This window comes from Erythranthe guttata, chromosome 7 (genome assembly GCF_056151865.1).
Source record: "Erythranthe guttata isolate IM_541 chromosome 7, IM_541, whole genome shotgun sequence".
Classification (NCBI taxonomy): Eukaryota; Viridiplantae; Streptophyta; class Magnoliopsida; order Lamiales; family Phrymaceae; genus Erythranthe; species Erythranthe guttata.
Window position 1 is genome coordinate 2,241,628 of NC_142539.1, and position 24,914 is coordinate 2,266,541.

At 33.3% G+C, this 24,914-nt stretch overlaps 3 protein-coding genes across 4 annotated transcripts; 2 read left to right on the forward strand and 1 right to left on the reverse strand.

The window, feature by feature from the left end:
• Positions 1–2,667: 2,667 nt before the first annotated feature.
• Positions 2,668–5,598, forward strand: LOC105962898 (rRNA-processing EFG1-like protein (DUF2361)). The gene is made up of 7 exons (XM_012987241.2): positions 2,668–2,918; positions 3,430–3,559; positions 3,688–3,815; positions 3,980–4,118; positions 4,488–4,602; positions 4,743–4,788; positions 4,883–5,598. Exons 1-7 carry the CDS (start codon positions 2,748–2,750, stop codon positions 5,399–5,401), a joined length of 1,248 nt encoding a protein of 415 aa, XP_012842695.2. The 5' UTR covers positions 2,668–2,747; the 3' UTR covers positions 5,402–5,598.
• A 2,816-nt stretch (positions 5,599–8,414) lies between these two features.
• On the forward strand, positions 8,415–14,261 carry LOC105962897 (Glycosyl hydrolase family 47 protein). 2 transcript variants are annotated; one of them, XM_012987239.2, is made up of 17 exons: positions 8,415–8,730; positions 9,185–9,304; positions 9,409–9,501; positions 9,822–9,908; positions 10,135–10,225; positions 10,393–10,448; positions 10,693–10,765; positions 11,007–11,116; positions 11,217–11,267; positions 11,423–11,511; positions 11,599–11,680; positions 11,755–11,868; positions 11,960–12,039; positions 12,160–12,295; positions 12,456–12,526; positions 12,635–12,872; positions 13,528–14,261. In XM_012987239.2, the coding sequence occupies exons 1-17, from the start codon at positions 8,614–8,616 to the stop codon at positions 13,804–13,806; spliced, it is 1,887 nt and encodes a 628-aa protein (XP_012842693.2). In that variant the 5' UTR covers positions 8,415–8,613; the 3' UTR covers positions 13,807–14,261. The 2 variants fall into 2 exon arrangements, with proteins under 2 accessions (XP_012842693.2, XP_012842694.2); XM_012987240.2 differs by having other exon boundaries at positions 8,534–8,730; positions 9,387–9,501.
• A 2,682-nt stretch (positions 14,262–16,943) lies between these two features.
• ATAUX2-11 (AUX/IAA transcriptional regulator family protein) lies at positions 16,944–18,539 on the reverse strand. Its single transcript, XM_088820663.1, has 4 exons — positions 18,169–18,539; positions 17,874–18,082; positions 17,643–17,742; positions 16,944–17,429 (listed from the first exon to the last, which is right to left on the reverse strand). Exons 1-4 carry the CDS (start codon positions 18,384–18,386, stop codon positions 17,351–17,353), a joined length of 606 nt encoding a protein of 201 aa, XP_088676789.1. The 5' UTR covers positions 18,387–18,539; the 3' UTR covers positions 16,944–17,350.
• Between the last annotated feature and the right edge of the window lie 6,375 nt (positions 18,540–24,914).

Genomic DNA, 24,914 nt, shown 5'->3' on the forward strand with positions numbered 1-24,914 from the left:
GAAGACAATTTTCACTATAGCAGTCAAATCATGTCTGTTAGAGAGAGAAAAATTTGAATTCTTTTTGGAGAAAGTTTTTAAAAATATTTCAAAAAAATAATTTTATTTTGGGGAAAAAATGAAAAGAATTTGAGAAGCGTAACAAACATAGCCATAATGCCAGTGTCACTTTTATTACCTTTGCTGCTAATATAAATTCCTTTTGATTTATGTGATGTTGAACAAATCTATTGGTTTTAATTCGAAGAACAATAATTTTTATTTGAAACCAATGTGCTCAAATTTTGCACAAATCAAATAGTTGTTTTAAAATGGATTTGCTAAAAATCGCACAAATCGCTCTTATGTGCTGAAAATTGCATAAATCACCTAAAATATGATGAAAATTGCACAAATTGCCCTTAAATGAGCTGAAACTCGACAAATCACCTCCAAAATAAATATCGTATCGTATAATTGAGTTCAATAAAACAATACAGACGCAGAGTTGTATCATTTACATTAAAATTGTATCGTATCGCGATAATTATCGCAATATATCACGATATTGACTACACCGATCCAATTTATCACATTTCAGATACTTTCGAAAATTGAGGAATTTTCCGTCCTATTTTGCCAAAAAATCAAAATGTACTATTAATTATTGATATTACAAACAAGTTCATCGAATTTTGATTATTTGGGCAATGTTTGGAAGCATTCTTATTTTGTTTTCATTGATTCTCCAAAACAAAATTGTATTTATTACACTTTTCAAATCATTTTCTCAAAACAATTTCAAAAGTTTCTCTCTCATTCAGACATGATGTGACCGCTACAGTAAAATGATTTGACTGCTATAGTAAAAAATGTCTTCACTAAAAAACAACTAAACATCACTTCATCTTTCAATTTTTTTCTTAAAAAATACTTTTTTCTAATACCTTTAAACATGATTTGACTGCTACAGTGTATTTTGGGGTAATTGGCACTTTGCACCCCCGAATTACATGCCTTTGGCACTTTGCACCCTTAAATTACAAAAATAGCACTTTGCACCATTCAATTAGTATTTGCTTGGCACTTTGCACCCTAGTGCAACTTTTGGCTAGAAAATGAACCTACAACCTGTTTTATGGGTTTGAAGAGGGGCATATTTGTCTTTATAATTTCCAACAAACTTAAAAATCGTTCTTTTACTTTTCTTTCTTCATTCTCAATTGGAAATCTGCAAAGTTTATGAATTCTAAGCTATTCGTTCCATTTTTTTCAGCTCTAATCTTTATAATGAATTCTTACTGATTGTGATGTAGTAGCCAAGTGTATCAAATATTTTTTGAATCACTACTTGTTTGCAGATTACATACATGACTTGTATTATGATACACAAAGAACTCATAATTGAAAAACATAGTGAATAGAGGGATGATGGCAAGCATGACATAATTCATCCACAAATAATAAAACCGGCAACTTTAAGAAGTGTCTATTTACAAAGCCTCAAATCAAATAATTTGACCTTATTTGGCACTGAACATTTTCCATATAAATCCCCATAGCCTCTCACTAATATTCATAGTAGAGTTGTTGCCAAAATTTCAAAAACCGATTAGGTAAAGAGAAGAAGAGCCCTTTTTATTGATAATGAACTCATAAAAGAGAAGAGGAGGAAAATTATAAAATCCCTATGTATATCAGCATACACAGTTCATAAAATTTTAGATAATCTTTTTACCTAAAAGCATTTCAGTGTTGATTTCTTGTGTAGATTCTCCAACTATTCTTGAATTATAGCTAATAAATTAGCATATTAGGGCAAAATAAGATTTATTTTGGAAGGATTGAAGAAAAAAAATATTAGAGCTTCTTCTTAGGAATTCTTTGAATCCGTTTTTTTCATCCTAATATACCCAGTTGCAGTAAAAGGCCAAAGTTGCTTCTCTTGAAACCCATATGACCGGTTGTAGGTCATTTTTTTAGCAAAAAGGTGTAGTAGGGTGCAAAGTGCCAAGCAAATACTAATTAGAGGGTGCAAAGTACTATTTTTTTTAATTTAAGGGTGCAAAGTGCCAAGGACATGTAATTCGAGGGTGCAAAGTGTCAATTACCCGTGTATTTTGTCTCCTTCCAAAATACAAACAAACATTACTTTCATTCTCAAATTCTTACCTCAAAACATATTTCCTCAAAATGAAATCAAAATAACATCCAAAACGCTTCCAAACATTGTCTTGATATTTACAAATTACAGATTTGCCCTTTTAACTTGCAAAATCAAAAAAAATTATATTACTGTATTTTATTATAAGGCAAATTACGGCCACCCCTGAGTTATGGTCAAATTACGAAAACCCCCTCCTGTTTGGGTAATCACAACCACCTCCTCAACTATGTATTATCTTACGAAAATACCCCTCCAGAGGTAAATTTAGGAATGTTAAATCGGTAAAACCGAACCGAAATTTCGGTACGCCAACATTTCATACCGTTTACCGAACTGATTATACAATTTGGTTCGGTAAATAACCGTATTACATAAATTTTATGTAAAAATATTTAAAAAGAAGGGGTCGCTGTAATTACCCAAACACAAAAAAGATTTTTTTTCGTAATCTGACCATACCTCAGGAATTGTCCGTAATTTGCCCTTCTATTATAAATAAATTTGAAAAAAGAAAAAGAAAAGAAAAGGAAAACAGTCAAAAAGACGTCGTATAACTGGTATATAGAAAACACAGAAGACTGAGGGAAAAATAAAACCCAATATGGCGCACGGGGGCTACGACAAGCGCGGCGCCGCCGCCGAGCGGAAGAAGTCGGCAGGGAACCGGCGGACCAAAACCCTAGCCGTCGACAAGAAATCCAAGCCCCAAAAATCCAAAGCCGTTTCTCTCAAAAACCAAATACGCTCCACTGAACGCATGCTGCTCCGCAAAGTATTTTTCAGCTCTCTTACTCTCTTAGCTTTTGCTAATTTCACGCAGCTATACATCTATGTTTGTAATATAATGTGTATGTATATATATGAATTTTATGCGCATACGCGGAAGAAAGTGGGGGCTAGGTTATTTAGGTCAAGTTTGGTATTGGGTGCTGCTGAATTGGTGCGATGTGCAAATATTGCAGCGTAGGGTACCACTGTATTTGCTCTGAGTTCTGAATTTTATATGTTCTTCTTTGTTTTAATTGAGGTGTAGTTGGATTGATTGATGAAAATTTGAGTTGGGTGAAATAAAATGCCCTCCTAATTGAATTAGGAATTATGTGAAGTGAATGATATGAACACTAAAACAAGATATTTTCAATCCATTAACTTGGTTTGTCTCGAGTTTCTTTTGGTTTTTAATCCTAAGCTGGTTTCGATTCATAGTTTGTTGTGTTTCTTCAATATGATTATTCTCTATTATGCGTATTGCTTTTAGTCAATTTCAAGTTTATTAAATGCAGGAATTGCCGAAAGAAGTGAAGGAGGCGCTAACAACGAAGTTGGAAGGACTCAAGAAACAGCAAGAGACTCAAAATCGTGTGGCTGTTGAGCGAAAAATATTTCTCCGGACCAAAAAGATAAGATTTTTCGGTAAATTTTTACCCTATCGAGATCAGTCGTTTCATTTGTATTTTAGTTCAGATGTTCCTTGCTTGATAATATTGGATAATATTACAAATTTTTGTGAATGACAATATTGTTCGAATTTGTTCTGATAGAGAGAAGTAAGATCGAGCGGAAGATTAAACGGTTGGAAAAGCAGCAGCTCACTTCGACTGCTGAGGCCCAAGAAGCGGAAATTGCTGATCAGCTCTCGAAACTGAAAGAAGATCTTGAATATGTGAAGGTAAACTAAAAATGTTTTTATTTTTTTCTACATTTATTTTCTTGTTTTTCCTCGTGTGGTATATTCTCTCTCAAGAATTTTTGTGGGGTTGCTTTGTGCTTGCATGTTTAACTGCTGGAAGTAATGTTTATTAAATCGTCTATTTTCTGAAAATTGCATTGCAGTTCTTCCCAAAAACTGAGAAGTACGTTTCGTTATTTCTGGGAGGCGACAAGACAGAAATTGTCGAGAAGAGAAATAACTTGCGGCAGCAAATTAAGGCAAACATGGTCGCTGCTGCAGCAAGTGGGAAGGAGTTGGAAGGTAACCTTTCTTTCTAGCGTATAGAAATCATTTTTACTTTAACTTCTTCGCCTCTCAATTATTTATAGGAAAGAGATATTTATTTAGATATACAAACTCGAATTCGTCTGAGAATTTTCTCGGTTTTCTCTCTTGTCAAATGTCATAAATATCAAGAAAGTCTAAATTAATAGCTATCCTATGCATAAACCATGTGTCTTCCAATAGCAAATTTTCGTTTCATGAGTTGCTGAAGGATTCCAAATTGCTAACACCAGATCAATAATGGGCATATGTTGAAGAGGGACAGTATGCTCGACTTATTACATTATTATTTGTTGTTTCTTTTTTCCTTTCGTCACGCTTAATATCTGAAAATTGTCTTAACAGAAACAGGAAATGAGGATGATGTGATCTTGAATCATAGCGACGATGATTTTTTCTTAAACGAGAGCTCCAGCGATGAAGCTGAGGCTGTCGATGAGGTGACAGACAAAAGTACAAGGTACTTGTCCTGACTATTTATTTTGTTTTACATTTCCTTTTTTTTTTTTTGCACAGAAATGTCCATTCTTTTACTAATTCCATTACATTAGATCAATGGTAATTATATGTAAATCAAAAAACTATTTCGTTTGTCTGTAGGGAGCAAGCCTCCAGTGTCTTGGGTAAAACCCCACCTGTAATTCAGGTTAGCAATTTAGTTCTTGATTTTGCTTATTGAAGTTATATTTCTTGAAGTTTTATTTAATTTCGTTGCTGATTAAAATTTTGTGTTTGTTTAGAGAAAGATTTCAGCTCGTGCTCCAATGCCACCTCCCGTTCCATCTCGCAAGACGTTTTCAAGTTCGTTCAAAGACAAATCAAGATTTGCAGCATCTTCAGACAAGAAGTCATCGTATAATAGAGCTGAAAAAATATCCCCATTGACCAATACATCCATTAGCAATGGTCAATCTTCCTTCAAAAAGAGAGGCCCTGTAGATTTGACCATCGGAAACAACAGTAACCCGAAGCGGGTCCCGCTGGATTTGACCACCGAAAAGAGCAGTAACCGAAAGTGGGTCCCACCGGATTTGACCACCGAAAAGAGCGGCAACTTAAAAAGATTTCCGGTGGATATGACCACCGAAAAGAGTGGTAACCTAAAAAGATTCCCGGTCGATTTGCCCATCGGAAATAGCAGTAACCTAAAAAGATTCCCGGTCGATTTGCCCATCGGAAATAGCAGTAACCTAAGTTCCAACGCAGATGTCAGAAAACCTCGAAGAAAGAGGAGGCCCAAGAAGAAAAAGCAACAGTAGTTGGCTGTGTAATATTCGACAAATTTTGTTTTGACATTGGCATTTCTTTTATGTATGTTATTTACCAGTTTCAGTTATTAGTTCTTTCTTACATTCAAATCTTAAACTAGTAATATTCTATCATCAAGGTACCGCATTCATGTGAACATTGGGTTGTATTGTTTGAAATTACTGATATTGTCTGAGTTGAAAAGAAATCAGGCACACTTTTTTTTAGGCCTTCATATGGATTCTTGAAATCTTAATAATTTAGAGGGATTATATTTGATGAGTCAAAATTGATTATGAGATTTATATATCATGCCCAAACATATTTCATATTGTAAATTTTCATAGCAAATATATATGTATATAGTTAAACATCTATAAATTAATATAGTTGGGACTAGGGAAATTCTATTAATTTAACGAATTATTAAATTATCGAGTTAATAATTTAGCACGTTTTCACCGAGTCGGGACCGAGAGAAACTATTATTTAATCGTGGTTATTAATTAGTTTACTTATCTCGTATAGTTTGCAAGCTATTATACGAGAGTGTAGGTTTACTCAATGCACCTATATGGTTGCGATTCATTCATTACAAAAAAAAAAAAAAAAATTACAACCACCCCTGAGGTATTGTTAAATTGCGAAACCCCTCCTATTGTTTGGGTAATTACAACCACCCATCAACTATAAATCTTCTTACACGTCTACCCTTGCGGTTTCAAATTTAGTGGAATCTTCTATATTATATGGAATATTTTCAATATTGGACCCGTTTTTATCCCATTCGAGCTCCAAATTTTGAAGTTTGATGATTATAAGACGTGTTTTTTGGCTTGTATATATAGATTGTGGTGCATCAGAAACTGTATTTTTGCACAAAACGAGTAAAAACTAGAACATTCCACGAAATCTAGATGGTTATGTTGAATTTAACACCACAAGGGTGGAAATGTAAGAAGATTCATAGTTGAGGAGTAGATGTAATTATCCAAACATAAGGGTTTTTTTTTTTTGTAATTTGATCATACCTGAAGGGTGCTTGTAATTTACTCTTTCTATAATGTACCTAGAAATTTTATAGAATGATCTAGAGAGCTACCGACAATCGTATGATTAAATCAATCACCATGATCCGATCCATTAAAATTGTAGTATAAAAAGTCTATCTCGCCATAGTTGATGTGAAGGGAAGATATCTTCCCCTTCAATTGTCATCGTGTGTCGGTCCTCAAGAGATGGTATCCCTTGAATTATGACCGTTGGTATCCCTTGAATTATGTCTTCTGTCTTCGTGTATACAAACTAATATGGATCTCCAACAATCCCTTCTGAAAACTTGAATCTAAAAATGACTTCACGGACCCACCTTCAATGAATGACATCCCTTTAATTATGTCTTCGTGTATACAAACCAATATGGATCTCCAGCAATCCCTTCTGAAAACTTGAATTTAAAAATGACGGACCCACCTTTAATGAATGACATGACAACCCAAATTTCTTTCTCATTTTGTATAGGCCATGTGGTTCGATATAATAACCCCACCATCAATAACATAAAATTGCTGGAACATCGACTTCTGGCTATTAGAGTAATCAATCGACAGTACTAGATTTTTCATATTTTTTGTTGGAATTTTTGAGGTGGAGGTTTGGACGGAGAGATGAAGTAGACATCGATTTAACGATTTAAGAGAGAGAACAAGATTGTAGAGAGTTCAAAAAAAGAGAAAGATTTGAACATTTTGGTGGGCGGAGAGATGAATTTTGATTCAAAATTTTGTTCTGATTCGCCACAATTTGTGATGTTACAGAGTAGTAACATGTAGTTGTATTAGCATATTTGCCAATTCTCTCTTAAGAGAATGTACTGTTAGTGTTAAGTGATTCATGTTATACTGTTACATCCAACTTTTGATGTAGTCGTGTTGATATGTAGATTTATTTAACGATGTCTACTTTCGTGATGCTGATTTTCAAGTTTGACGATATTTTTGTGGTAAAATTTTTTTAAATTAATTTCACTTATAAAGAGTTGATTGGTTTTGTGAGTCCTAAATGAAATATTATTTTAGAGCAACATTGCGAATATGTCGTACAATATAGCTGATATTGGGGAGGGGTTGTTAGACGATGATGATGATGTTGGGTACATGCTGCCACTGACTCAACAATTATCAGTTGACCAAATTGAGATTGTTGTATAACAGAAAATGGGTGCCAGTGCACGCACAGTTGCCATACTTCAGTGTGTCCAAGTACGAATGTTGTTGATTATGTAACAGAGGAACGTAATGTAGTAGGAGAATGTTGTGTTATCTGCACAAACTCAGCTGTTAAGTTATAACTGTGCAAACATTATTAGGGAAGTTGAGCAAGTTTTTAAAGGGGTGCTAGGGATTTCAGGAGGTCGTTATGCTTTTGAGATGGAGAAAATCCTCGGATTGAGCGCCTTCCAACGGGCTTGAGGTCAGCTTGCCACCTACCTCATCTTGTTCCTTCTTCTTCTTCATATTAAACGTATCAAGAACAATTTGTCAAGGTCAACAGTCTACAGCTCTCAGGTCGCTGAGGCGGCACATGTGCCATATGACCTTTGCTAGGTGGACTTTTGGCTTATTGAGCAAGCTTTTGGGCCACTCCGATCGTTGTCATTTATTGGGTACTGAATATGAGGAGTTCGGCCCATTAATACCGAACTGATCCCATCATTATATTCGATTGTATTTTGTACTCGCAACTTTTATTTGAAGTGTGTGTATATGCACACAAAATAGTCAACAAAGATATCAATGGAATCCTTGTAATTCAAAGAACCCCAAAATTAAAGAACTCTAATTAGGCCATTCTCATATATAATTACTAAAATTTCCATTATATTTTAGTAATTACTGAGGACGATTTTGGTAATTTGATCTTACCATATGGTGTTTCCCCTAATTTATCCCTATTAATTAAAAGGCAAATTAATTTAGAAATTAGATTATGAAGCAACAAAATCTTGCAAAAATTCATTTCGTACCCGATACTATTCATTATTATGTTTATGCCCCTGAGGTCAGTCGTATTCACTTTCAGCTCCGGTGATAACCAATTATCAATTTCAATTTTCAATTTCAATTCCCATTTCAATTTCAATTGCAGCCCCATTGTGACGTAAACCAGAATTGCACCGCCTCTCTTTCTCTCTCTCACACACACACCCACTGCGGGGAGATCTATGGGTGCTCCGAAGAAGCCTCTGTTGCTAATTATGCTAATTTTTTCGGATTTTTTTGTGTCCGAAATTCTCGCTGAAGGCGTAACCAAGGAGGAAGCCAAACAGCTCAGAGATGAGGTTACCATTGATTTACATAGTTTCTGAAATATTTTTGGATGAATTGTTTTTTTAATTTGCGTGTGATTTTTGCAGTGTTTGCTATTGGTTACTGGATTGTTGTATAATGCTATTTGTTTAAAGTGAGCAGTGTGTATTCTGAGTTTATTGTTGTGTGAATTTTGTTGGTTTGAATTCGTAATGGAAGTTTTATGTTTTTGATTTTTGAGAGGGGTTAAATGTGTTTCGATTTCGTTTTCGGTTTCGGTTTCAAACCAACAAAGTTGTATCTTTTTACGCCTATTGGAAAATTATAGGAAAGGTAAACCTAAGATTTTGATTTTAATAGGATAATGCCGTTGGTTTTGCTGACTCGATTATTTCCTTCTGAATCTCTAAACTAAGTACCGTTACGAGGTTGACTAGTTTTCAGTCACTAACTCGGTGTTTTTTGTTTTTTTGTTTTATGATTTAGGTGCGTGAAATGTTTTATCATGCATTTGATGGATACATGAAGCACGCATTTCCACGCGATGAATTGAAGCCTTTATCATGCGGAGGTGAAGATACACTCGGAGGATATGCATTAACATTGGTAAAATCGAACAACCGTTTTGCTCAATGTTTATTATGGGTTATTTGCATCTTTAGTTTTTATACTTAAATCAGCTTTTCAGTATGTCATGCTTTTGTACTCAGATCGATTCGCTGGACACACTGGCTTTGCTTGGTGATCGAGAGCAATTTACTACTTCCGTTGAATGGATTGGTAAAAATATTCGATTTGATATTGTGAGTACAGATTTCGTTTTTGTTTTGCATGGAAACTACTTGTCGGTGAATATACATATATATATATATATTTTTGCCTGGTTCAGTATTATTTCGAGTAATTATCTCGGTTTCTGCCTTCCTGATATTGTTGGCTATAATGATCGATTTTCCGTTTCTAAAATAATCTTTGTTGTTATATCCTGTATAAAGTGACCAAGGGTACAAAGTCTCTATTCTATGTTATGTGCCAAGTCATCTGTATATGCTTGTAACTATTATTACTCTGGTCAGTTGAAGTCGACTGGTTACATTTGGAGTTCGTTTTCTTTATTTTGCAGAATAAGACAGTATCGATATTTGAGACTACAATAAGAATACTTGGAGGCCTACTTTCTGCTCATCTTATTGCGAGCGACTATAACACGGTATAACTTCACAGGTAGACGATTATTTGCATAGTTGGTGCGTGACAGGGTTACACCATAGAGTTCCATTTATCTTATAATAAATCTAGCGTATACATCGTTTTTCCTATTTGTATGGTGAAATGATTTTTTTTTTTTTTTGGTTTTGTTTTGTTGACTAGGACAATTTCAAATTAAAATAAAAGGGATTTTAGTTCATCCGTATTTTGAACTTTTACTACTGCAGGGCATGAGGATACCCTCGTACGATGATGAATTGCTTCACTTGGCGGAGGATTTAGCTCGTAGAATGTTGCCTGCATTTGATACTCCAACAGGTATAATTTCGCAGATTTGCTAGTGCTGTGTTATATAATATCTTTACTTATCTAACTCTTTACTTTTTGAAGACGCTTAAACTTAGCAATCCGTGACGAACTTTGATTTTGTTTAAGGTGTTGTCGTGTCCGGTTCTTCTGATTATTATAAATAATATTTGCTGCAGGAATTCCCTTTGGATCGGTTAATCTAATGCATGGAGTTGATGAAAATGAAAGCAAGGCAAAGCCTCTTTGTATTCTCTTTACCCTCTTAGTGCGCTTATTTATCCGAAACTTATATAGTCTAGGATATATAATTTTTAAGAGATGTTCGTATAATACATCTGTTCGTATGTTATGGCAGCTCCAAATCTTGGCAAGCCATAGAAATTGAAATAAATCTGATTCTAAAAGCTATTTTATTCGTCTTGTTTGTCTCATGTTATTTTATGCGTATGAAAGTTTTGACGATCTCGTTTGTGTAGATAACATCAACAGCTGGTGGTGGGACCCTAACATTGGAATTTGGTGTGCTTAGCCGCTTGACAAACGATCCCAGTAAGTAATACAGTAATACAGTCTTTGATCACCTGTGTGTGTGTGTGCTGATTTTTCTCTCCCTCTTTTATAGCCTTTTGTTTTTCAATTTAATTTAATTAATTAATTAATTTTTAAATTTTTTTTTTGTTTTTTTTTTTAATTTTCTTCTTGTTGGGTGACATATCAGTCTTGAGATTTTTTACGTTTTTCCTAAAGGTGCTAATTTTGTTTTTCGAATATTTGTCTTGTGAGGATGTAGTTTTTGAACAAGTGACCAAGAATGCAGTTCGAGGACTATGGGCTCGACGATCAAGAATTAACCTAGTTGGTGCTCATATAGATGTTTTTTCTGGTGAATGGACTCAAAAGGTTACTTCTTCGACCTAGTACCCTTTTTCAAGAATTAAATACGATCTGTCTGTAGTTGATATTTAAAGATGTTAACCTGCATTTTTCTGCCGTGTCGTAGGATGCTGGAATAGGAACCAGTATAGACTCTTTTTACGAGTATCTACTAAAGGTGAGAAACTATGATGCCATTTTTTTTTTTTTTTTTTGTCCACGTCATTTTCTGTCAAACTGTAGACATGTCTGTACATTAATTATTGTCGATTAAAATAAAGAACTTTAAAAAATGTGTGTGATCTTTGAAGTGTTATATGTAATTTACTTCAGGCTTATTTATTGTTCGGCGACGAGGAGTATCTTTTCATCTTCCAAGAAGCTTACAGGGCTGCAATGGTCTATCTTTACAACGATCCATGGTGACTAAAAACTGTCGTCTTTCTTCATTTTCACTTCTTAATCAATAAAATAAAATTCTTAATCTTGATGTTTATAATTATCTGTAGGTATGTGGAAGTAAACATGAATTCTGCCGCCCTTGTTTGGCCATTATTCAACAGCTTGCAGGCATTCTGGCCCGGCCTTCAGGTAAATTTTCGTATTATCGTGCGTAATTAAAAGAATAATAAAAAATAAAATGCATTGTTTGATAATTGTGTAAGGTTCTTGCCGGGGATATTGAGCCCGCAATTAGAACACATGCTGCTTTCTTTAGCGTTTGGAAACGGTATGGTTTCACTCCAGAGGGTTTCAATTTAGCCACTTTCAATGTTCAGGTAATTTACTTTATTTCCATATTTGTTATAATCTTTTTTTTTATTGAGCGAGAATCGGGTTTTTGATTTAACATTGTCTTAACTTGTTCAGCAAGGCCAGAAAAGCTATCCACTCCGTCCCGAGTTAATCGAAAGCACGTATTGGCTGTACAAAGCTACCCGAAATCCCAGGTCTGCTTTTCTACACATTTCGTAATCCATCAACCAAACAGAGCCTTAAAAGAAGAATTGAGTGCCTGGCATTGAAATTAGTTTCTTAAATGTTTTTTTTTTTGCCGAAAACTGGTATAGTTATCTTGATGCTGGGCGGGACATGCTAGCTAGCTTGCAGTACGCAGCTCGATGCACTTGTGGATATTGTCATATATCAGATGTTGAATTTCATCAACAGGAAGATCACATGGAGAGCTTCTTTTTGGCCGAGACTGTAAGTACACGTTTGAGGCCATTTTACCAGAGCCTCTCTCTCTCTCTCTCTCTCTCTCTCTCACACACACACACACACACACACACACACACACACACACACACACACACACACACACACACACACACACACACACTTACATTTGTATGAACGATTTCAGGTGAAATACCTCTGGTTGCTATTTGATCTAGCTGCTGGCCCAGATAACTTGGTTGAGAATGGTCCATACAAGTAAGCTGCTTTACATACTCTTCTTAACTTCTCTACTGTATGCTCTCTCTCTCTCTCTCTCTCTCTCTCTCTCTCTCTCACTACATGGAAACAAATTTGGGTTTACAGATACATATTTAGCACAGAAGGCCACTTAATTCCAACGACTCCACAAATATCTTTAGCAAGTGAAAATTGTTCATATCTTGGAGCCTACTGTAGAAGCGGCAAACTGGTACAAGAAACGTACTCTTCAGACATCGTAAACGACTTTAGAGGCACAAATTACTCTTTCTCAGGCACAGCTGCCACCAATTTTTTTTCAAGCCCCGCCTTTCACAAGTCACCCTCCTCAGGCTTGATTAAGGTCAGAAACTTCATATAATATAATTTCTTTAATTTTTTTAATTTTTTTTAAAGATACTTTTATTTCATATAAAATTTGAAATCCCGCAAGGGGGCTCCGGAAAAGAGTACCCCCTTTCGTACAACGACATAAGTCTAAATTTGTTGAGAAGAAGATAAAAGTATTTTGTTATTGATATCAAGAAATTTGGTTTAGTTTAGGGTAAATTACACCTACATCCCCTAAGGTTTGGAAAATTACATATACCTCCCTTGAGGTTCCATCTCATTCACAAATCCGACCCAAATGAACAACTCACAATTTTATCTTCACGGGTTTTTTTTTTTTTGAAGTATAAAAACCATGGTTTAAGTTTGAGAGTCGTAATTTCTCTTTGTACTAACAGTTAGAATTTCAATTTTTCGTTGATTAGAGATTGTACTTATTGAGCAAAACCCTCACTTTTGATTTACAAATAGGGTAAAAAAACAATTACAATCAATTCTTTTTGCTGAAATCAGCACTTTTCGGTTAGTCAATGGCCAGATGGGGTAAATTGTTGCTTGGAACCAAACCTCAATGGAGGTATTTGTAATTTCCCAAACCTGTGAGGGGTCTAGGTGCAAAATTTACCCTATAAGTTATTATAAATTAAGCCTCCATTTCTGCATGGCAGGGGTTCTGTCCAGGACTAACTCATGAGCAGAGGTACGGCATATCATACATCGACTCAGTTGACAACAACGATGCTGAGTCAGCACGAACAACAAATGTAGATGACGAGGCTCAAAATTCCCCCGTTTTTGTCAACCACAGTTCCGATTCTCAACCGTCGGATTCTGTTGAGAATCCCGATAATAGTAATTATCATGAACTAATGGAGAATCAAAGAGTACCTCAGCTGAAAATCGAAACTCGAGAAACTGTTGATGAAGAAAGGCCGAGGGACAATTGAATAACTTATACTGGACGAAAAATTTGAAGATTTCTAATTTAAGCAAAAAGCGTTTGAGATAATTGATATCGGTTTCTTCTTTCGGGGTGGGGCTTTTAGGGTTTTGAGGATAGTTTCGGTAATGGAGGAAAAGGTGACGAGGAAAATGGCTCGATTTCGGGTTGTGGATATTGATGCTGACGTGTCTTCATACATTACACTCTAATTGTGTGTGTACAATATTTGGGTTTTTTAGGTTATAAATATTTATGAGAGGGCTTTTGTTGGCATTTTGCGAGTGTTTAAAACCTCATCGACCATAGATAGCAAAGATTACCACAGTGAGGTCTCTCAAGGTTAAATATTTTCATTCTTTATACGATTTTCGGTACGATTTTTTTTTACCGTTTAAAATGTATTATTTTTAGTATTTTGGTTTTAGAGCCCGTTCGGTTAAGCTTACTTTAAAGGGTTAATTTCTTGTTTTTTTTTTGTTTGGGGCAGTTTGCTAAATACCCATGAATCTAATACCCTTCCAGAAAAGGACAATTATATTTTTGTATTTTACTAAAAGTCTCTCGGGCAGCTTACTTAGAGAGTTTAGACGTAAAATATTGACTTTGGATTGAAAATGCCTATTTACTCATCTGTCCTTAAAACTACATTCGCTCCAAAAAATGACATTTCCTCCACTATTTTGTCTCTCGGTACTAGCCTCATGCTGTCGACCGCCTAATTTCTACAACATCATTGGAAAAAAAAAAGATTATTTTCATCTAAAATGTCTATTTACATTTCTGTCCAAATTCTCCATCTAAGCTGTACAAAATATTTATAAAAGAGTTTTAACCAATTTCCCCTTTTTGTTTTGAGATTATAAATCCTTCCTCTAGTTCTCTTTGGTACATAATAATGTATGTAGGGAAAATTATAGTTTTCATCCCTCAAGTTTGCACCGATTTCACATTTGGTCCATCATGTTCACAGAAAACACATTTGGTTTCTCATGTTTCAAAAATTCAACATTTTTAGTCATTCCCATCAATTTTCCGTTAGTAGTAACAGAATCAAGCGTGCGCCAAAGACTGTCTTAACTGATAGTAAATTAACGAAAATGACAAAAAGTATTAAATTATTGAAATACAAGGGGTTCAAATGTATTTTTTGTGAACATGGGGACCAAATGAAAAAAACTATAATTTCCCAAATGTATGTACAGCATGTTGACTTTCAAAAGGCGTTTTACCTTGAAAATGGCCTAGTTTCAAAACACGCTTTTTGTGTAATTTTCAGATTACAAAAGGTACCCTTGTTAAGGGTTGAAAATATTACCAAATTACCTAGGGTAGATGCTAGCCAATCGAATATTCTTTGACACTACATATATTGTAAGAATTTTTTTTTTTTAAATAATAAGTAAAGCTGCTTGTGGTTTAATAATATAAGAATTAATTCTGGAAAAATATTTATTTATTTATTTTTAATTTTATTTTATATTTTACTCTGTAAGAGATATGTTTGGTTGTTTGGCAAAGTTGAAACATGTGCACCATCACCTTGTTTATTCCCAACATGTATAAACCCTAAATTGGGTCAAGTCCAATGAACCTATAATACAATATTACAAAATTAAAAATTAAAATTAAAGTTGTCATATATATATATAATAATATAATAAAATATAATTAGTGCATCAGCTTATCTAATTTCCTGGAAAAAAGAAAAGAAAAAGAAAAGCTTTATAGCACAGGGCTCCAAAATAGCAAATCTTATATACAATCTGCAGATTGGTAATTTTAAATTAAATGATCACAAAGCACAAAATATTTCTTCTTTGCTCAAAAAAGATTCTTTATATTTAAAGAAAAGATTAATTATTAATTATGATTATATTTAATTTCATGCCTGCCATTAACCTAGCATGATGGTTTGGAATGACTTTGGATGCTTTATTATTGTTATCTTAAATATATGTTACATTTAATAACATTCCTATATGTCTCATGAAACAAAATTATAGAATTGAATCTTTTTTGTAAAAACGAATCTAGTCGAATCGGATGCATTCAAATTTATTTGACTTTTTTTCTACCTTTAGTTTTAAAAATTGTGTTTGAATGTAATTTGATTAGAAATCGAATTGATCCCACACGACGAATAAAACTTGGATGCCTTATTTTATGCAATTTTTTATCAATTTTTTAACGAACCAATTAGCTCAAACGAGCTTGTAATTAACGATCAATCTCAAATCAGATATAAAATAGTTTGGTTTGATTTTAAGCCGTAACTGAACTGATTTGCTTTTCTGATATGACCTTTTTTTCTGTTTATTAACCTAAGGATTGAAAGCTTGAGAAATTCAGAGGCATAAGTAGGGGTGAGAATCAGACGGACATGATCGGAAAGGGTTTTTTCGAAAAGTTTTCAATTATGGAATAACAAAATATATCATAAAATTATAATATATGTTTCGAAAAATCATAGAAATGTTCGGAACTAAAATTGGACCGAAAATCAAAATTCCCAGTATTTTTAAAGTTTTGATTTCTGTTTTTCCTAATTTATTTGAAACGGAATCGAAATGGTATATAAAATTTTAATTTGTTGGTGCAATAATCTTAATTGTGTTTTTTCTTAACGTTTTTGTTTGTCATTATACTCCGCGTGGTCCAATTTTGCAGCTAAATATGAGCTGGAACAATTATTAATAAAAACTTCACTGTTGGCAATTAATTCTTGAAAGAAAATAAATTCACAATGCAATGATAAATAAATAAATAATTAAATATTTATATATATTACTAATACCGTTATGACTTTGACCCTGATTTTGACAAAAAAATCTAGTTTAATTTTGGCAAAATTCGAACACAAAAATTGTAGTCCTTTGAGTGAGCTTTCTAATCCAACTTAAATCAGCTAAATTGGATGTCGTGCAACAAAGTTATGCAAAAATAAGTCACATTTTGAATTTTAGGTAACTCAATATATACATCAAAGTTGTGGGCAGTGCGTAATTGATTAATGTATATATTTTTTCAGCCGACATCCAATTTCGGTGATATAAGCTGGATTAGGAAACCAACTCAAAAAAAACTACAAATTCTGTATTTCCACGTGTGGAAAATTTGGAATAAAAGATGATCAAAATCGCGTTTGAAGTCGAAACAGTATTACTAAAGCTCGAACGATGACATAATTTATCACATCCCATTACAATGATCCGAATAAAACAAACCAAGGTTTTCATGTTTTTGTAACATAATATAGTATATTATATCAAACTATCAAGAAAAAAACTACTACAAATTACTATATATATGTTGGAAAACAAAATTTAAAAAAAAAAAAAAAAAAAAGTGGAGGTTGAATACAATTAAATAGGGAATTTAAATTAATATCAAAATATAGATTCTTCGAGAACCCAAGCAGCTAACTGTTAATGAAGACGATGATTATATCTTTCCCTCTCAGACAAATCATCTTCTTCTTCTTAACTTCAATATTATATATTCTCTTTGTTTTTGATTTGTGGGGTCACACGATAACTGCATGCACCTTCTCATAGAGCAGCACCACCCAGCCCTCTTGCATCTGCTCCTCTCATTATTCTCAATCTTTTGCATGTTGACATGAACATTCTGCACATATATATATTACACACAGTATTAGTATCTATGAGAGAGAGAGAGAGAGAGAGAGAGAGAGAGAGAGAGAGAGAGAGAGAGAGAGAGAGAGAGAGAGAGAGAGAGAGAGAGAGAGAGAGAGAGAGAGAGAGAGAGAGAGAGAGAGAGAGAGAGAGAGAGAGAGAGAGAGAGAGAGAGAGAGAGAGATGGGGGAATTAAGAAACTTACTCCCATGGAACATCTCCAAGAAGCATCAAATCACCATCTTTATCTTCATAAGCAGGTGCATATTCAGACCCTTTGTAACCTTCTCTCTCTGAGTACTCACCTGCAATTAATTAATTAATTAATTAATTAGGTCAAACAATTAACAAAGAAAACCCTAATGAGAAACATTAATCATAAAACTAATTATATATATATATATATATACATACATATATGTGTATGTATATATACCTATGGTGAGCTTGAACATGGTTTCCAGAGCAGCGAGAAGCTCCGAATAACCACCGTAGATTTTCAGATCAACCTTTCTGAGATAAGCTGCACCGTCCATGCTCACTTTCACATACATCCCACTTTCACATGTTTCCGCCGCCGTCTTATTCGCCTGAATATTATTTTTCCGGTAAGATTTCACCGGTGGCCACCCCACTATCTGCGCCCTATTAACACACAATCACTTATCAATACACAAAACCTTATTACGCATGCATATACAAATATTATAATATATAAAGAAGTGTCATACTTGGGTGGTGGTGCAGTTTCACGCTCGCCGGCGGCGGCGGCGGAAACAACGGACTTCGTCCCGCTCTCCTCGCCGGAGTCCGGCGATGCCCGCTTGTTACTCTTCACCGGAGACACTGTTTCTTCTTGATCTGTGGAGCCCGGTAATCCCAACCGGAGCTCGGTTGCCTTCAAATTTAGATGGCTTTCGTTGTCCGCCATTGTTGCAACAGCTTCCATTTTCTTGAATTATATGCAATGAATTTTTCAATCAATCCCAAACTTTTGTAGCCCTCCCTTTTATAATTTCAGTTTCTTGGAGGTGCCGTTAAAAAAAAGCAAACTTTGTTCTGTGTTCTTTGTTTTTTTTTGTGATAACAACAAAAGGAAAATAAAAGGGGTGTTTTTATAGATGAGGGTTTCCAATAAGAGTGGCATTAGTTTCTCGGGTTTTGATATAAAACGGGTTAACCCGCATCCGGATGTGCCAAATAATTTGCACTACAAGAAACGGCATCGTTCGTCGCACCCCAATTGTAATAATGTTAAAAGTTGTCACTGAATGCATATATTAGACGATTTTTTTTAGTCTCCTAATAGTTGTTTTAGTTGTCACTTAGAGGGTGTTTGGCTAAGCTTATAAAATGTTAAAAGGAGCTTATAAGATGTTTTAGAGCTTATAAGCTCTTCCAAAGTGTTTGGTAAATTTTTAAAAAAAGATCTTAATATTTTTTAAAATAAGTTGTTGGAGACCAAATAAGATCTTTTTAAATAAGTACCTCTACCCCACCTTTTTATTTAAGATCTTATAATGAGTAAAAATAGGAAATAAGCTTATTATTCGAACACTCTAAAAATTAATCATAAAAATAAGGTGTAACAGCTTATCAGCTCTAAAAACATCTTATCAGACGTAAGAGCTTATCAGTTGTTTAAAATAAGCTTAGCCAAACGCCCTCTTAATCTTTTAGTGAAACGATATAGAATTATGTGGTATTTGCAAAAACTTTTACAAATAGATTATTATCTTTTTCTTCTCATAATCTATTTTTAAGTATTTGTAAAATGAATTTTTTTTTGTTTATCTTAAAATAAACAACTTTAAGCTATAATTTGCTAAGTATTCATGATCCTGTTTGTTTTTTTTTTTTTTTTTTTAAGTTTATAATTCAGTAAATTTTCAAACATCTCCAACTTTTAGATACAAGCACTTAAAACCAACTTAACTCATAATCCATAACTTCTGCTTTTAAATAAGTTTTTACAAACACCATCTTAGTGATACCTCATTAGTAACAACATTTTTTGGCTAACTATGTGATACTTTAGTGTTGCCGGTTTCGAGATTTTTTTAATTATTTGTCACTATATAATTCCAATGATACATGTATTTTATTTTTCTCAATTTTATCCTTACTAATCTCAATTGCTCAGAAATACAACTGTTAGTAAAACAATTAATGAGAAGGGTATTTTAGTCAATTTATAAGTTATTCATAGAATCCAATGCATATATTGAGTAGTATATAGTACATCATATTATTCTTATCAAAAAAGAAAAGAAAATAGTACATCATATTATAACATTGTATAAAATAATATATAATTTGTGCAGAAATTAAATTAAATACTAGTAAAAAAATTAATTTGAGTATTTCAAAATGTAAAGCATCTATAGCCAGATTCTTGGTATATTGAGCGCGTGAATTTCGGACAAAGGCAGGTTGAGTTGTCGGCAGAAGTTGCAGCATATTTTAGGCATACAGGGGACAGCTGAGAGACAAGCTCAGCCGCCCATATGGAAGACTTTTCTTCTTTCTCTTTCTTTGATCAACGGTCCAGATGCGTTTCCTGGGGTTAAATCAGGTGCGTTGGATTTCGTGAGATTTAGGTGCCTCCCATGTGGAATCTGGGTCCACATGCGTGTCGGGTATGGACCATGTGGGCCCAATAGTTCTTGGCACGTGTCAATTTTTGGATTAATTAGCTTAATTTTGATTGGATTAGAAGCTAATTATTAGATTAGATTAAGTGCATAGGATGAATGGATGATAATGGGTATGGATTTGGTGGATTTCGATTTTTAGAATCCCGTGAAATATACCATCTAATTTTAAACCGTAAATCTACACATAATAACACATACCTATGTGTATATGTGTTTAGTGTGTGGCTAATTGTATAGATTTAGCCAGAGTTTTAAAATCACTCGATGCATAATTTCACAAAGTGTAGCGCCTCATGGACCGGCGAATTTTAGACATGAACTTTACATGTTTGGGAGATTTGATTTGAGAACACGGCCGATTCTAAGTGACGGTGATTGATCCTATAAGAATCGAGCCAGAATCGACATATAAATATACATAGATATTAATAATAAATATTTATCTTTATAATTCAAAAAACTTGGTTAGGGTTTTCTAATTTTCACAGTTTCGGTTGTCGTTTTTTTCGCTCTTGCTTTTTCATTCGGGTTATAGAGAGATAATCAATATGATTATGCATTTAGATTTTGGAAGAGAGAACATAAAATGTGTTAGCGAGATAAATTTAGTTTAATAAATTGAACTATATTAATTGTAGTGGTTAAATTTGTTTAACGGCTCTAACGAGTCTGACGGGTTGAACATGTTATATTCAAATATGGATTGGACGGGCGTGAATTTAGGCTAATCAAACGGATCGAACTATAGAGTTTAGATTTTTTTATTCTGCAGTTTGGTCTCGAATTTAGACAAACACATCCCAGAACCAACCGATCGACATCCCTAGTTTTTTTTTTTTTTTTTTTTTTTGAATTAATTTATTTATATATAATTATACATACATCAACAAAAAGTCATTGAAGGTGATAATAAGTTGATTGAAGATACTTGCCTCCAAAGGACATAAGCATTGCTTAGTTGCTTTCATGCCTTGCCAAAAATATTTTCGTTTTTTTCCTAATTTTTTTTCTAGAAACAAAAAAACGTGAAAATCAATAATTCGTGAAAATCAAAATTTATATTTTTGTTTTTTTCCCCACTTTTTTTCAAAAAACAAAAAACGTGAAAATCAATAATTCGTGAAAAATCATGAATATATATATTTTTTATTTTTTTTAACTTATTATATTCCACAGTGCTGGGACCTGGGTGCATCATTGTATTTGGCCACAAAATTATTTAAATCAATATATAATAATTAAATAATATATTTGACAGATTATATTTAATTAGCTTTAATTTCTGCGTACCATGATCTAAAAACAATTACAAAAAATATCCACCGCAACTCATCATTTCATTTGACCTTTATCATTTATTTTCCCTAATAAACTGCATTTAATTAATTTATTAATATATATATAGTTTAATTAAACGCGGTGATTAAAGTTAATCAGTATGAAAAGAATATGCAACACCTAATAATTAGTCTCCCAGCATAATAATTTCACTCGATTTTTTTATTTTCTTAAATTCTTATTATTATTATTATATACTTGCAGATGGTAAGATGGAATAACTTTGACTAATTTAAAACATATTTTTTTTTAATTCTTATAATATAAAAAATAATAAATTAATAAGATACCATTTAATGTCTGAGCTTTGTGGAACAATTAATCTTTTATATTACTTATAATGATCATTAAGATTCAAATTTAGAAAAAGCTTTTTAACAAATACTACCTAACTAAAATTCATAGTTAATATATATATATTGCCACTTCATGGAAACTTCATGGAATTTCAGTGGAGAAAAGAACAAATTTTTGTATGTACAAATTAAATATTAGAGGTTTTTATATTTTATTTTTATTTATTTATTTTCCAAAAAAATAAAGCAATTTGGTAAATCATTATTGTTTTCAACAACAACACAACAGTGACAGCTACAAGCCTACAACGAGTATAATAAGCTCAAGTTTGTCAGCTACAAAAATCTATATGTTACACACAGTGGCTAATTGTTACGTATTTAATATATTATAGTATATAAATAAATAATGAATTTGAGAAAAATGTATAAGGAAATGAAATTGTAAATTGTTCTTTATACAAATATAAAGCTTAGAATACTTTTTCGACATTGTAGACATAAGAATTTTGAAATAAATGACTAATTAATAACCAAAATAAATTGGTTATTAATTAGGTTTCAAATTAAAGTCCATAATATATTTGTGCTTAAAATGTCCGGCCCATGCTGCAAATCAAAAAAATCTAGCTGGTGCATGAAAAAAACCCTAACTTGTGCCTATAAGATAAGGCGTTCGGTGCATACAAAAAACCAGATACATATCGAGCTCTCGAGCCTCCGCCTCGAATTCATAACATATTTGAATTTTAGGTGTTCGTGTGATATGAAATCATTCGTTCGATTAAAAAATATGCTTCTAAGCCCGTGAATTGATTTTAGAATAGGAGTGAAGAATCAGGGGAATTCCCGGTGATTGTAATCCACTTTCGTTTGACTATAACTTATTTGTTCCCTATTTTTTTGTCTCGTATTTTTATCATATATTGCAGGCTCGAAAATTTGTGGTTTACGGATGTATTTTTTTTTATTTTTTGGTAATAAAAGCATTGCTTTGTTGATTAATGTTATCTAGTTATATTATATAGTTGTAATGTTCATTTAACACTCAATCCTTCATTGATCCTAGTTTCGACTCGACAATCTTCGTTGCAGAAAATATTTCTTGTTAGATACACACGCGCATATACACAAACATACACACCCATCGTCCTGCAAGGGATGACCTAGCGGTTGGAGCAAGGGAGCATGGTTCAATTGATCCAGGTTCAAATTTCATAGTCAATTGTCGCTAGGTGGAGCTTGTCACGCATGGTTAGCCTAGTGAGGTTTACGTCTCTCGTATGATTCGCAAACTATTATACGAGAGTGTACGTTTACTAGAGCACCTATATAATTGAATGTATATGTGTGTGTGTGTGTGTGTGTGAGAGAGAGAGAGTGTGTGTGTAATAAATTGCAATGAGCTAGGTAGCAAGAATTTGGCATTTTGCCATCTCTAAAGATGGTGATACACAACAAACGAAATTAAAACATGTCGTCAAGTTTAGGCAACGACTCATCAATGTTTAATTTGTTTCTTGTCCACAGCTTTTCTTTTGTGGTTCCAATTTATATTTAATTTCCTGCCCGAATTTTAGTTGAATTTATTATACTAATAATATATCATCTTTAATTTTATTTAAAATCAAATGAAGGATATATATATATTATGAATTAAAAATCTAATTAAATCATTCTATTATCATGAATTATGATTATACATGCAAACAATTGACACCCCAAACAAAACACAGACAAATTATGATGTAGGAAGAGGACAAATAATAAGACAAAAACAAAAAAATAAAATAAATAAATAAATATATGATGTAGATGAGGACAACATAGCTAGTCAATTTTTTCGTGCAATAAATCCGTGGGCATTTCTTATTCAAAACACTATGTAATGTGTGTGTGTATATATATATTATGAGGGTCCACTGTTATTTTGGTGCAGTCTATAAATTCCACATGTTGAGATATTATCAGAAAAACCAATTCGTGTGCTCTAAATTTAATTGCACCCCACTTATCAAATTCACTCACCAACCATATATTTATTGCACAATTAGGCTCTAACCCCATTTATTTTTCATTAATTTAAATCAAGAATGTTGCAGTGCAATTATGTTGGATTTTGGGGCCAACTGAATTACGTATTCAACTCGTTAATCTAAATTCACCTGAGGCGGCACAACTATTTAGAAGCCCAGTATTTAAGCTCATTTGGATATGGTTAAACTTTTGGTCATTGATTTTTACCGATTGATCCAAACCAGTTAATTGAGATATTTTACCTCCACCTCTCTCAAACCCTAATTTTGTTTTATATATTTTTTTTCTCTCTCACTCACATCTGATCGTACATTCGCACTGAATGCATCTTGGCATTTTTCGGCAACACAAATGTTGGACATATATGACGATGGTTGTTCTTTTTCTTGCTCTCTGCTTTAGATACAACTCTTCTATTTCATTTATATAGTAAGTTTTTATGTGGTAGAGAGATCAGAGTGAACCAAACACACACACTTTGAATCTTTGCTTGATTTCTGAGATCTTTGTTCTTCGGTGAGCAAGTGAGATTCACTTATGATGAGTGAATGAAACATGAGATAGTTCATATCTGGTGAGGTTAGGGTCTAGGTGAGAGCTTTGGCCAAAATTTGACTAATTCTGGTCAAATCTAGAGTTCCGATGACTGTGTTTTGTGCTGGACTGTTGGAGCCACCGCCAATGGTTCTTGACGAGAAATAGTGACAATGAAACCGAGTCGTAACAAAGGACTTAGCTTGTCCGTTCATTGGGATTAAGTTGTTTTCTGTTTGATATTAGACAATAAATCACAACCGAAATTCAAAAATTTCGTTCCAATTGACAATTCTACTTATCCGATTGGCTATTAATGTGGGCCCTGTTTCTTTATATCTATCTGGAAACATGTACAATAGAAGGAAGAGAAATTGCCTTGTAATATCTTGCCTGGATCTGGTTGGCTGCTTTACAAGTTGCTCATTTTGCCACGTCAACATTCCAAACACCATTCATTATTTATTTATTTATTTTATTTAATTTATTATTCCATGATTTTAAGATGATTTTTTTTAATTCTCGATAATTAAAATATTTAGGTGGTGTTTGCAAATGCTTTTTGAAAGTGATTATGCGGTTTTTTTTGCTCGTAATCTGTTTTTAGGTGTTTGC

Bases quoted from the DNA above. Each gene is read 5' to 3' on its own strand.
- LOC105962898 (XM_012987241.2), top strand. From the start codon at position 2,748: ATGGCGCACGGGGGCTACGACAAGCGCGGCGCCGCCGCCGAGCGGAAG. The intron at 3,816-3,979 runs GTAAACTAAAAA...ATTGCATTGCAG, and splicing joins AAGATCTTGAATATGTGAAG to TTCTTCCCAAAAACTGAGAA. The intron at 4,603-4,742 runs GTACTTGTCCTG...GTTTGTCTGTAG, and splicing joins GTGACAGACAAAAGTACAAG to GGAGCAAGCCTCCAGTGTCT.
- LOC105962897 (XM_012987239.2), top strand. From the start codon at position 8,614: ATGGGTGCTCCGAAGAAGCCTCTGTTGCTAATTATGCTAATTTTTTCG. The intron at 11,268-11,422 runs GTGAGAAACTAT...AATTTACTTCAG, and splicing joins TTTACGAGTATCTACTAAAG to GCTTATTTATTGTTCGGCGA. The intron at 12,296-12,455 runs GTAAGTACACGT...GAACGATTTCAG, and splicing joins GCTTCTTTTTGGCCGAGACT to GTGAAATACCTCTGGTTGCT.
- ATAUX2-11 (XM_088820663.1), bottom strand. From the start codon at position 18,386: ATGGAAGCTGTTGCAACAATGGCGGACAACGAAAGCCATCTAAATTTG. The intron at 18,083-18,168 runs GTATGACACTTC...GTGTGTTAATAG, and splicing joins GAAACTGCACCACCACCCAA to GGCGCAGATAGTGGGGTGGC. The intron at 17,430-17,642 runs GTAAGTTTCTTA...ATATATGTGCAG, and splicing joins CTTGGAGATGTTCCATGGGA to AATGTTCATGTCAACATGCA.